This window comes from Aphis gossypii, chromosome 1 (genome assembly GCF_020184175.1).
Source record: "Aphis gossypii isolate Hap1 chromosome 1, ASM2018417v2, whole genome shotgun sequence".
In the NCBI taxonomy this organism is placed as follows: Eukaryota; Metazoa; Arthropoda; class Insecta; order Hemiptera; family Aphididae; genus Aphis; species Aphis gossypii.
The window spans coordinates 7,040,553-7,054,497 of record NC_065530.1 but is presented as its reverse complement, the minus strand read 5'-3'; the positions used below and the strand labels follow the sequence as shown (position 1 = coordinate 7,054,497).

Here is a 13,945-nt window from a genome sequence, read left to right as displayed (position 1 = left end):
ATAGCTGACGACTGTAACTAGGATTTAATAGTTATTAGTTACATACTTACATGATGGACTAGAGCGGAGGTGGTAAATAATATGCGGTGAAAATTTGTGACTCTCATAATAGTCAGATGTGGCTCACGTCTTAGATATAAAATCAAAATTTACTTATTGTTGTGAGTTTAAATTTTTTTTGGTTAACGTTTATCAACATTTATTTATTTATATAAAATGTATTTATAAACATTTTGTCTCTTGGCGTAGGTAATTGTATTTATCCACGTTTATGGCCACCTCTGGAATAAAATCCATAAACAGTGACGTACGCTGAAAAAAATTTTGGGTGGTACATTGAAAAGCGTAGTACTGTTTCTTTATTAAACATACAAAATTTTTAATTTGTTAGCATTAAACTTTTATTTTGCTTTAGTCGGTTTTTCACAAACAATGTAATATTATTATACCCGTCTATTAAAATATAATATGACAATTAACATTAGGTTTATATAAATCAAACATATACCTAATGTATTTAGAATGATTTATTGAATAAATGAACAATAATCTTATTGATATTATACAGACTCCGTTTTGATTTAATTTTCAGTTACATAGTTTATTGTTGGAGGCTATTGAAAAATTACAAAAAACAGTAGAGAAACAAACATTAATAATCGAAAAAAAAAATTGTGATGATGTTCAACATTTAAAATTAGAAATGACCAACATAAAAAATAGTTTGAACACGTTGAACACTAATTTCAACGATCTGAAAACAAAAATGATGTTTATAGAAAGTAATATTTTAATAAATTATTGATATTATAATAAAGCAATAAAATTTTCAACAAAAAATTAAACCCTTTTTTGACCAACGATTGTTTAGGAACCGTCGAAACATCCAATAGTAAGTTTGGTAAACTGAAAAATCGGATTGGAATTATCGAAAGTAAGATATTTAATTTACATATAGTTATTACTCAGGTAAACGATTATTTTGATATAAAATATTGTATAGCAAATTAACATTTAATTATAGTTTATTATTCTTTAATAATCTTCAAATTTTAAATTTACCTTAAAACACCTAGAAAATGCAGAGCTCAAGAATCCAAAGTTATTTTTTTATCGAAATTATGATGGCTATTGGCTATCATAACTTTAAATTATTTAGATAAACTAATGTAGAAATATGTATTTTTGTAAACTAAACTAAAAATTATGTCTATTTCATATTTGATGTTTCCATAGGTATTAAAAATGGTTCACCCATAAAAATAAAATAACTTGATACTCATACAAAGCTTTGGATTACATAATTTTGACAAACACCTGAGTGTTAGCTACAATCCACCGTGGATGGGCTATACCAAGGTTGCTTTTTGCTTATTTGAACACGTCATGTGAATTACACTTGAGCGTAAAATTCACTGGCGTAAAACCAAAGTACCTAACCTACATAGGTCCTATAGTAACATCTAAGTTACACGAGTCTCGTACTTATAATTCACCATATAGTCCGTAGATCTCAGAATCAGATTGTAAATACGATAATCGATTTTCTAACGGATCCAACACGTGAATTGGAGCCCAATCTAACTGAAAACTAGTAAATATTATATATAAATTATATTATGAATATAAATCGTTAACATTAGAGTTACCCGTTTTCCTCATATAAAATAAACTTATAGACCACTTATGTATTTTTAATATTTTTTATTTGTGTTAAAACAAATATTGTAACTATTATTATAATGAAATTGTTTTCAATTCTTATTTTTTTTTAATCCATGAATAAACTTCTACACAAGTTAGAAAAAATAATCAAAAAGATTTTTTTTTAATTATTTTCAACAAAGTGATTCTAAGCGGGCTTGAAACAATACCAAAACGATGACAGCGTAATTTTGTCGTCGTTTATAATCACTTTGTTGAAAATTGTTTACCGGCAGTCCGCTGACCGGGTGGCTTTAACACTACTGACCTAAGTACTTCTTCAGTAATCGGTATTCTGCAATATATTTTCTCTGTCTTCACTGCCGCCTTAGATGTGTCCTGGACCTCTCTATTAGATGTTGGTATATTAGTCTTTTTCATCAAAGGTGGTGGAGGTGGTGGCGGAGGTGGTGATGAAGTTGATGGCGGAGGTGGTGGTGGAGTTGGTGATGAAGTTGATGGCGGAGGGGGTGGTGGCGGTGGTGATGAATTTGATGGTGGAGGTGGCGGTGGAGTTGGTAGTGGCGGAGAAAGTAGATTCGTAGATGCCGAGGACGATGTTGATTTGTTCAGCGGGCTTGAAACAATACCTCCCGTACCAAAGTTCATTCTTGTAGACGACAATCTCTGGTAGGCGTAATTCATTTCAATTAAATGGGTAGTATTTTTTGTCACTTCTTCTACGCATACACACACGATACAAACATTATTAGTAATTATGTAATATAATTATCTTAATTTCCTAATTACTTTCGATAATTCCAATCCGATTTTTCAGTTTACCAAACTTACTATTGGATGTTTCGACGGTTCCTAAACAATCGTTGGTCAAAAAAGGGTTTAATTTTTTTGTTGAAAATTATATTGCTTTATTATAATATCAATAATTTATTAAAATATTACTTTCTATAAACATCATTTTTGTTTTCAGATCGTTGAAATTAGTGTTCAACATGTTCAAACTATTTTTTATGTTGGTCATTTCTAATTTTAAATGTTGAACATCATCACAATTTTTTTTTTTTTCGACTATTAATGTTTGATTCTCTACTGTTTTTTGTAATTTTTCAATAGCCTCCAACAATAAACTATGTAACTGAAAATTAAATCAAAACGGAGTCTGTATAATATCAATAAGATTATTGTTCATTTATTCAATAAATCATTCTAAATACATTATATGTTTGATTATTTGATACTTGTAGTTTTCTAGATGAGTTTTCCTCTTCTTCAGCTCTATATAGTTCTGGAAAGTATTGAATTATGTGTATAAGATATTTTTAGTTAAAAAATATTTTATAATATATTAATTTAATTATATAAAACATTAACCTATTAATGTTTTAATTTTTTGGTGTACATTTTCTTCGTTGCTATTATTTACATTTTCGATTTTTAATTTCAAATCTTCCACTGTCGTTTGCAGGTTTTCAACTGTATACTGTAGTTCACGCTGCATACTTTCATTTACTTCGAATTTTGGTGCTAATTTCATCATTAATTGCTCTTCAAAACGACACAACTGAAAGTTAAATCAAAATTATTTATTAATATCAATACGATTATTGTTCATTCATTTATTTAATAATTAGTTATAAATAAGTACTTGTAGTTCTCTGTATTTTTGTTCTTTTTCTACTTCGACTCTATATAGTTCTAAAAATCATAAATTATGTAAGATTTTTTAATTCAAAAATATTTTGCAATTAGTTTAAATTAAAAATTAAAAAAAAAACACTAACCTTCTATTGTTTTATCCTTATCAAAAATCACAAGTTCAGTTTCAGCATCATAAAATATTTCATCCATGTCGGTATCATTCTAGTAATATAAATAAGTAATATTTATTTTTTGTTTGTATTACAATGTATTTATTTATCATATTTTTATTATACATTATATTTCTTATAAATATACTACCTATCTATAGGTACTACTTTAAAAGTCTAGAGTTTTTGTATCTTAATATTCTCAAACATTTTAATTGAATGTCAGAAAATATTATGTAAAATAATAATGATAGATTATTTATAAAATTTGTTTGGGATTTTGGTCACGCTCCACTTAAAAAATAAAAATTTAAAATTTAACAATTTCGATTGACTTATAAATAATTATGAAACTTTTTCTTAAAGTTATAAAATACGTAAGGAACTTATTTAAAAAAAATAATTAAATTTTTCATTTCAATATTTTATCAGATATTATAGATTTAATCACTCCTATATAATATATCCGTTTTATCATTGTGCATTTCAAACCTGGGCTACGCCTAGTAAACTATGCTAAGTTATTTCAGCTATTATACATTATAAGTTATAATAATATAATGTGTATATTATTTTTATTTACCTTTAAATCATCGTCAGCTACAGACTTGGACCCAAAGTACTTTGATATGTAATAACAAATTTTATTATACATTTTGATAAATGATAATACTAAATTATAACTATTAACTGTTCAAAAATGCATTAGATAAATGTATTTTGAATTTTCAACGATATGCATTTGTGTAAATACATAATAATATACTACCATAGCGTTGCTATGCTTTGATTTTTAAGCCAGATAAAATATAACAAACAAATTATCATTTAATTTGTCAAGTATTAAGTTTACATCAGGTTAGAACTATTGGACTATTAAATTAATTTGTCCAACATAAAAAAAAAAAAAATAACCCAAATTTGTTGACCGATTACTGTTCTAGATATTTATAACACAACCTATTATCCGAGTTAGAAAAAAAGATCACGAAAAACTTGAAATTAGGCAGTAATAGTGTATGAGCCAAAAATAAAAATTGCCAATTCCAAAAACTATCACAGTATCACACATTATGTTATTATTACGAAGTATAAATAAGTATATTATATTATGATACCTACAGTGTTATTTATTATAGGTATTTTTAAAATATTTTAGTATTATATTAAGCATCTTAACTTATCCTATTTATATTTTACTTATTAGTTATTAGTGTTATTACCTATATATTATCTATTTAGATTTGAAATTTGTTCTGTTAATCTAAAGTATATGCATAGTTACTCTAATATTAAATAAGTTTAATATTAATTTAATGTACCTACCTATTTTATAAAATCACAAATTATAATATTCTTATTTCTTGTGGGTGCCTACTTCATCAGTATCTGAAAAAGTGTTAAAAAGTTAATTATAACAATCTAAATTATCATAATAATTAATACTAATAATATAATAAATGCAATTTTTGGAAAAAATCAAATCAACCTACCGAAATTACTAATAGTAAAATAAATTACTAGCGTCTAAGAATATCAATAAACGAATATAGGTCAAAATATCTTTGAACAGAATATAACCAAACCAATATATTATTCGATAACAAAAAATCCAAATTTAAAAAATTTGTAAAACGTTTTTATAAATAAACAAACATTTTGAAACGTTGATAAAACCAAACAATATAACTAGGGCTGGGATTTTAATGCCCTAAAAAATCTTAAAAATGCCCTTAAAAAAATGCAAAAATGACTTAAAAAACTCAAAAATTGCAATATAAAAATGCATTTATATTTATTATAGCTTAATAAAAAAATTATTTGTATAATTAATTTTTTGTTATTGTACGTTGTTACTTGTTTTGTTTTGTTGTATTTCTGTTTTCTTAATCATTCATTATAAAATAATTATTAAAAAAAAAAAAAATATTTAATATTTTAACTTGTTTTTGCTAGTACGTATTAGCCAATAGGTATATAACGGCGATAATATTAATGGAAAATCCTAGTTATGATAAAATTGTTATCGACGATAATCGATTGTCGTGCTATATTATTTATAAATCGTACCATGACGCGTCGGCAGTTTGCCGAAAATATCTTGTTAATCGCAACAATTTTCGTTCATTTTATGAACAAATTGTGAAAAATGCTCTAAAAACTAAGAAAATGCCCTTATATCTTCAAAATGGCCTTAAAAACGCATTAAAGGTTAATTTTGACCAAAAATGCAAAAAAATGCAAAATAAAAATTACTTTAAATTAATCAGCATCGCCCAAAACACATTTTATACCTACTTACGATATAACGTTTTGAAACACTAGAAAAAAGATGCATTTGCATTAAAATCCCAGCCCTAAGTATAACTATATTTACGCTACATTTTTAATAAAATTAGCTCAATTTTTAGTTGAGTTATTTTAAATTTCTATCGTAATATAAGTGCAGATGTTTTAATAAATTATTTATTTACCAATCCTAATTCAAATAATATGATAATAGTTATAAAGGTTATACAATATAAGTAGCTATAGTAAGTAAAATTATAGGTAATATATTACCTATATAGGCATTTACATTTAATAGACATCAAACTCCATTTTTCTAACTGCAACGGATTATCTGTATTCGTTTTGGCTGTAATGGTTTATATTTTATTATAATACATTTTAAAATTTTCAATAAAATCTACATACAATTTTTTTTTAAAATTATAACATTAATTACATTCAAATCTATATTCTACAAATAATGGCAACCGAACTGGTAATGCTATTTTTAAGATTATAAATTTATAACGGCATAATAATATAATATTGGCAATATTATTATTTATAAATTGTTATCTTCGTTATCATAATATGTTCTGATACTGCACACATCCCTCTTCCACCACCACCACTGGTGAATGGATTGTTATCAACCACTGACAATTGGCGTATGTTTATGTCTTTCTTTTATTTTCCGTTCGTTTAATGCCCATTCTATTATTTGCAAAAATGTACCGAGTGTTTGGTGGCTAAACAGTTTTTTTTTCACAATGAAACAAATTTACACGACGATTGTTGACGCGATGTTCTACGCATGACTTATTGGTTTGTTGTGTTCGATGTCGAACCTATGCAATTACCAATTGCAATTAAAGGATTTCGATCCGCTGGTTTGATCTACTATTTTCACAACAATGGATTATCCCGTTCACAAAGGTAAGACATTTTAGACAATTGATGTCACGACTAATTTTTAGTCTTTCAACTGTGAGAACAATTTTTCTCTAAAGTAATAATCTTAAAACTAATTAAGATCACAAACGGGATTAAATGTAGGTTAATCATATTCATAGTATTTTAAAGTTAAGAATGATTATTTATTATCATTGTTTATTTAAAATATGTACTTACCTAATAATCAATTGTAATTGATTCTGATTATGTTTAAAAATTCGAATTTCTTTATTAATTTTTAATTATTTGATGTCAACCTGTTATTTTTTAAATTTTGTTGTGAATCAGTGTTATTGTATTTAAAATTATATTGCAAATTTGTAATATATTCTATTTAATATTTGATCTTAGATCACATGAATTTTGTATGGATGAATGGAGACAATAATATGTTTATTCCCCACTCTGAAAATGAACATACAACAGCAATAGATCCACCATTCTTTGATAATTCAATCCCACAAACAGGAAACATTCAACCTAGAATGGTTAGTATACATATTTATAACAAGTAAATTTACTGTATTTAACATTTATTTTTATATAGAAATATATTGACACATTTATAACATTGTGTTATTTATAAGTTTATAACTGATTTTAATTTATGTATAAATGTATAATATTTTGTTGCAGTAAAAATACAATTACCTATACTTGGTTATAACTAGTAACTTGTTAGTAAAAGGCTGATTTTAATTGTCATAAGTATACCTACTTTTAAATAAAGTATAAGCCCAAATTATTTTATTTAATCCTAGTTTTTACGTAAGTTGAATTTTCAGAGAGATTTAGTCTATATATAATCTTTTTGTTTTTTTTTTTTAATTAAATAGTAAATTAATTAATTTACTTAAGTAATTTAATATTAAATTTCTCAAAGAATATTAAATAGTTTAAAATAGCTCCAAATACAATTGACCTGTATTGGTAAATTTTGTATAGTTAAAAAGTTCTCAATGACTGTTGGAGTTAGTATTTGTTATTTTTAGGGATGATATGTTGTTCTATAATTTAAGGGAAGAAGAAAATATGAGTTATTAAAGAATCAAATTTTACACACAATATTCAAAATGTTGGGTTTTGTAAACAAGGAAAAAAATAAATGAATCAAAAAGTCAAACCTATACATTAAGATCTACATTGTATTGCATTTATATAATATATTATGTGTAAAAGGTCTATAAAATAATTGTACAATTATATTATATTTGTATACATGTATATAAAGAACTATATGTAACAAATATTATTATAGATATTAAGAATATACTATTAATAATATTAGTTATTCATTTTATTGAATTATATGTCTAGGAATTGAACAATTACATGTTATACAATCATCCAAAGGATATGGATAACTCAAATGGAATATGGAAATTCCAAAATGCACGCAGTATTCAGAATGTTGGCTTTTGTGAACAAGGAAGAAAAATAAATGGACCTAGCTCTAGAAAAATTAAACCTATTCAAAATCCTGCTTTAAAATTAAAAACTCCTATTGCATATCAAAGAGATTCAGACCCTAACATGTTACCTATTGAAAAAGAAGGAAGAGGTAAGAATATACTTTGAATTTTTAAAATGTCCTATTAATTTATTTACTAATAGTGATATTTTAAATAATACCTATCCATTAATACTAATTATAATTGTTTGATGACCTTTTGATTTAGATTTATAAAATGTATTATAAATACATAAAATGCAAAAATAATTAATATAGGTACCAATAATAGATATTGTATTGTTAATTATCATTTTTTATACATAATATAATAATTATTAGGAATCCATCTAAGTACCAAAACAAGATGTTATCTTTTATTAATTTTTGAAATATCTTCCTTAATAATATCTGGATAAAATTAAATATTTAATTATTATGTTTTTACAGCGGTTTGTATAAATTGTGGTGCAATTGGTGTTAAACACTCATTTTACACAAAACTAAGAAATTACTGCAGTCAAGCTTGTGTTAAGGCAGCTATGGAAAAGTCTGTGGATTATTGGACTGAAGAATCTCCAAATAAAAGTATAGCTGATGAACTAGAATCATCTTCTACTTCTGTAAATGATGAACATGTATTTACTGAAATGGTATATTATTGAAATCAAAAAATTATTTGCATTAATAATTTAATTTAATTTAAATATTAGTTTTAAAAAAAATATGCTTGTCTTATAATATTTACAAGTACATGACACACGACATTTATACATTTATTTTTTTTATTAATTATACATTATCATTTTGTTAGAAAAAATATTCTTTAGCACTTTGTTCTATTAACTATTGTCTAAACCAACTAAAATGATTTCTCAACATAATATATTGCTGCACCAGTGGCCATGACTAATTTTCCCCACTACTGTTTAGTAGCACACAACTGTTTGTTGAGAAGTCTTCTCATTTGGTGTTGAGTTTTTAGATATGAGTAATGTTTCATTTTGCTGATTTTAAAAATAGTTTAAAATTATAAATGCTTTCTTATTTTATTTATTTTAGCCCAAAATTGATGTGAATAATTATATTGTTCCTGCTGCAAATAGTGAAGTTAAAGCTGATAAAATTATGGAAGATGAGTCTGAATCTGACGATTCACTTTCTTTTACTTCATATCCTGTTGAAGAAGATTTATTGTTTCCTCCTGATAAAAAACCTTGTCGGCCAATTCCCCAAACATATGATTGGGCAAAAGATTTGACTAACAAAAATTATGATGTAGTTCCTGTTCAATGTTTCCGTTATGTATGTATTAATGTAGATAATAGTTTAAACTCTTACATACAGTATTAAAACAAAAATAAATTTTATGAATAGGCTCCTATGGCCGATTGTTGGGATGATATAGCAGTTGGAATTAAAGTTGAAGTTGTAAATACAGATTGTGATAATTTTAGTGAAGAATTTCCTGACTACTATTGGGTTGCTTCTATAGTTGATATTGCTGGTTTGTGTTTTTTTTTTAAATTTAATATAATATTATATGTTATATTTATGTTAAGAAATAAATGAATGTTAATTTATTTTTAGGATATAAAGCAAAATTACGTTATGAGGGATATGAATCGGAAGAAAGTAGTGATTTTTGGGTAAATTTATGTTCTTGCGTTGTTCATCCAGTTGGATGGTGTGCGACAAGGGGTAAACCATTAATACCTCCAAAGTGTAAGAATTAAAAAAATTAATAAGTAATATAATCAATTAATATTGTTTAATTAACATAACAATTTTTAGCTATTCAATCAAAACATAGTGATTGGAAAGATTTTTTAGTTAAGCGTTTAACTGGAGCTAGAACATTACCTTCAAATTTTCGCTTAAAAATATTTGAATCTCTGAAATCCAAATTTCGGTAATATTTTAGTTTATTTTATATCTTTAATTTATTTAAGTAACAAAATTTTATTGTTTTTTAGAATTGATTTAACTTTGGAATTAATTGATAAAGAGCATATATCAAAAGTTAAAGTAGCCAAAATTCTTAATATAATCGGTAAACGGTTAGAACTAAGGTATTATGATGATGAAGAACAAGGTAAGAACTTTTTTTTTATACATGTGTACTCCGTATTATATAAAAGTAATTTTTAGTGACAACCAATTTTTTTTTTCTTCGGTTAGACAACAATTCTTAATTTCTAAAGTATTCTCTCTCACTCACACACACAAAACTAAAAGTAAAATAAAAAATATTTCGCTTATATTTTTAATATATTTTGTCTATGTTACGTATGGTCCAGGAAGTAAAAATGAATAATACACTGTCATACTTTTATTTAATGTTAGAGAACTACTATATTTTTAGTTAAATAAAATTGTATACATAAATAAATAATTAATTAAAATTATATTATTTATAGTATTTTGGGTACACGAAGACTCACCATTAATTCATCCAGTTGGTTGGGCTGGCCGAGTAGGTCATAATTTGTGTGCTCCTGATGAATATTGTGATAGAACATCAAAAGGTTTACGTGATAAAGATGATGCTACTGAAGATCTTTTTCCAATGTCAATACCATTTAAGTCAGGTTTTCAAGTTGGAATGAAGCTGGAAGCAATTGATCCTTTAAATCTTGCATCAATATGTGTTGCAACAATTATGAAAGTAATAATGAAAACATTACATTGTTTGAAATATAACTTGTATTAAGAAAAACATAAATTTTTAATGTTTTAGGTTTTGAATGATGGTTATTTAATGATCTCTATTGACTTTTATAATAGTACACCAAAAGATTGGTTTTGTTATCATTGTACATCAGCAAGCATTATGCCAGCTGGTTTTTGTGAAGCACATGGTATTAATTTAAAACCCCCTCAAAATTCTATTACTCCATTTGTGTGGAAAGATTATTTAGTAAGTTCTAGCAGTATAGCAGCCCCAGAACATCTCTTCGATACGGTATGATTTAATATATATATATAAAATATTGTATTTGTATATAAAATTAGTAAATTATTTAATTAAAAACACAAAGGAACATATGCAGGTGCAGATAATCTATCTATTTATATTTATTTTAATTATGTTTTAATAATTATCCACCACATTTTGAGTACAGTTAAATTACTCAATGCAATATCAAAGGCACACATAGGTTGGTAGCCTTGTGATAAAACCAATAGTTCTTAAAAAACAAGATACAAAACACATAGAAAATGTAAACTATAAGTGAGATCTAAGATATTGATTTATTGATTACAGCTTCTTAATTCTATAATATGAATGTTAATTATTATGAAGAAACAATACATCATATTGTATTAATAGATTAGTTATGTACAATTGTGTTAATACTATATTTTTATGAAAATATTTATCCGTAGGAAGTACCTGATCATGGATTTAAATGTGGTATGAAACTTGAGTGTACTGATTTAATGAATCCTCATTTAATATGTGTGGCGACTATAGCAAGAACAGCTGGAAGATTAATAGAAGTTCATTTTGATGGATGGGAAAATGACTTTAATCAATGGTTAGATTGTTGTTCATCTGATATATTTCCAGTTGGTTGGTGTGAATTAGTTGGTTATAAATTAGAAGGACCTATCATACAACCTGCTCAAGGTAATAATTATTAAATACACTCAAATACATTTGACTGAAATTAATTTAATTTTTATTTTAGAGCATCGACCTAGTAAACATAAGAAGAAAAAACCAAAGAAAAATCTACGTGTACCAGCCAAAAAAGTAACTGCACCACCTTTAGTAGTACATACAAAGGTTCCTACTTCTTGTTATACTTCTGTGGATGTAATAATAACAAAAATTATTATTATGAGACAATACTAATATTATTTTATTTAGGTCTGTCAGACATGGACTTCTAAAAATAAAATAACTTGTGAACTAAGTCCAGTTTCAGCAGCTGAACCTTTAGGTCCAGATCAATCTCTACCAGTTGCTAGTGAAAATGTTGGTATAATTTTAACTTTTAATTATTTGGACAAAAATTATTGATCTTTTTTCATATTATCGTCTTAAAAATAGTTACTAAAATATTTTTTTCATTACTTTATAAGAAATACTTAATAACGTAAACTTTAAATTAATTAATATTTATTTGTTGTAAGAACGCAACAAGTATTAAGGATGAACCTGAATCAAAGCGATCATTTTTGGAAAAAGATACAAATATGTGGAACGAAAGAGATGTATCAGAGTTTTTACTATTCAATCAGTGTGCAACGTACTGTGATGTTTTTTTAAGCCAAGTAATTAGTTTGTTTGACATGTTAAAATGTCTGTATTTTATACTTGTTATATTAAAAATTATTTACAGAATATTAATGGTATACAATTGTTGAATCTCACCAAAGAAGAAATTATACACATGACAGGAAATAAAGTTGGGCCATCACTGAAAATATTTGATCTTATTCAAAAATTGAAAAACAAAACTAAAAGAAAAAAATATCTGTGAATTGACCTTATGACTTGTGTTTGTGATTTTATATGCAAACATAATTTATAATATAATATTTATAATGATAGTTGATAATAATAATTATCATTACAACTTATGGTTATTAAATCGAATTACACTAAATGTTAAATATGTATTTATAGTTAAATACTAAATAGTCTAGTGAACAAGTGAACACTATTCGACTTAGATTGGTTAAATAGTTTTAATCTATATTTTAATACGATTAGAAATAATAACAGACTAATAATGGAAATTGTTTTTGCTCAACTAGTAATTTTAAATCTGATTGAAATATAATTCATTATTTTTAGAAAATTTTAATTTTTTACAAATGATTGAAATATTATAAAATATGTTAAATTATTTATTATAGTATACATGAAAGTTTCACATTAACACCAATAATAGTGTTATTTTATTAATTCTTTACTAATAAGTAATTAATGACGTATGACTTAAGTATTATTGAGCTTTTCATCTGTTGACTAAAATTATATAAGAAATCATTTTTATAAAAAGTTATAACATTAGAACAATTTGTACACTATAAATATTATCCATTTTTATTTATTAACATTACACGGTAAATTCAAATATTTAGTACTGTATCATTTTTAGTTTATTAGTATTTATTATTTATGTATACTATTATTTTTTTTTTTTTGTTTAATTTATTCATTTTAGTATTTAATTATAAACAGCTAATGGCAATCATGGTGGGAATGGAGTTGTTAATATGTACCCTTCCCATCACCACTGTGGCCTTTTTTTATACTTACTAAGCAATAATTTGTACGCATTATCAGAATTAGATGTAATATTGACTTTTGATATATTGTAATACAATCCACTGTCTAATCAAATATAGTTTAGTATTATTGATTTATGATGTCGCTCATGTGATTTCTTGGCATTATGCGATCTATCGAAGAGTCGAAAATTCATAAAAATTAAATTATTTGTCTACATTAAGACGACGATGATATTTGTTTTATTGTTTTTAGACATTCAGTGTGTGTGCGTATAAATTATTCACAATAAATAACGTACGTGTGTACAAGAAAATCATACACACGTCATAATTGTTGTTAAAGTTTAAATCGTAGTTTTATCAAGGTACATTTGGTATCACACATTCACACATATGTGTCACTGAACAGATGAAATACCAACGGCAACATTTTAGCGATAAAAAAAAGTAAACAATAGTAATAGTTTTTTCGAAATTAACATAACGGTGTGTACTAAAGGTATATAACATTTTCTCAAAAACAGTTGTACCTATCAATGCCCAATGC

At 25.4% G+C, this 13,945-nt stretch overlaps 2 protein-coding genes across 4 annotated transcripts; one reads left to right on the top strand and one right to left on the bottom strand.

Annotated features, from left to right (window-relative positions):
* Window positions 1-1,766: 1,766 nt before the first annotated feature.
* Window positions 1,767-6,991, bottom strand: LOC114128711 (formin-B-like). Of its 2 annotated transcripts, XM_027993285.2 has the most exons (10): window positions 6,876-6,991; window positions 6,036-6,111; window positions 4,800-4,862; window positions 3,447-3,525; window positions 3,311-3,360; window positions 3,037-3,226; window positions 2,880-2,950; window positions 2,608-2,800; window positions 2,455-2,517; window positions 1,767-2,384 (listed from the first exon to the last, which is right to left on the bottom strand). In XM_027993285.2, exons 4-10 carry the CDS (start codon window positions 3,511-3,513, stop codon window positions 1,912-1,914), a joined length of 1,107 nt encoding a protein of 368 aa, XP_027849086.1. In that variant the 5' UTR covers window positions 3,514-3,525; window positions 4,800-4,862; window positions 6,036-6,111; window positions 6,876-6,991; the 3' UTR covers window positions 1,767-1,911. The 2 variants fall into 2 exon arrangements, with proteins under 2 accessions (XP_027849086.1, XP_050054409.1); XM_050198452.1 differs by lacking the exons at window positions 4,800-4,862; window positions 6,036-6,111; window positions 6,876-6,991 and adding an exon at window positions 4,057-4,237.
* Window positions 6,387-13,533, top strand: LOC114128710 (polycomb protein Sfmbt-like). 2 transcript variants are annotated; one of them, XM_027993284.2, is made up of 16 exons: window positions 6,387-6,680; window positions 7,050-7,186; window positions 8,016-8,259; window positions 8,599-8,801; window positions 9,211-9,453; window positions 9,526-9,655; window positions 9,739-9,873; window positions 9,943-10,060; window positions 10,125-10,243; window positions 10,569-10,816; window positions 10,889-11,113; window positions 11,539-11,782; window positions 11,844-11,941; window positions 12,026-12,133; window positions 12,292-12,432; window positions 12,501-13,533. In XM_027993284.2, the coding sequence occupies exons 1-16, from the start codon at window positions 6,659-6,661 to the stop codon at window positions 12,639-12,641; spliced, it is 2,556 nt and encodes an 851-aa protein (XP_027849085.2). In that variant the 5' UTR covers window positions 6,387-6,658; the 3' UTR covers window positions 12,642-13,533. The 2 variants fall into 2 exon arrangements, with proteins under 2 accessions (XP_027849085.2, XP_027849084.2); XM_027993283.2 differs by having other exon boundaries at window positions 6,388-6,680; window positions 11,844-11,971.
* Window positions 13,534-13,945: the final 412 nt, after the last annotated feature.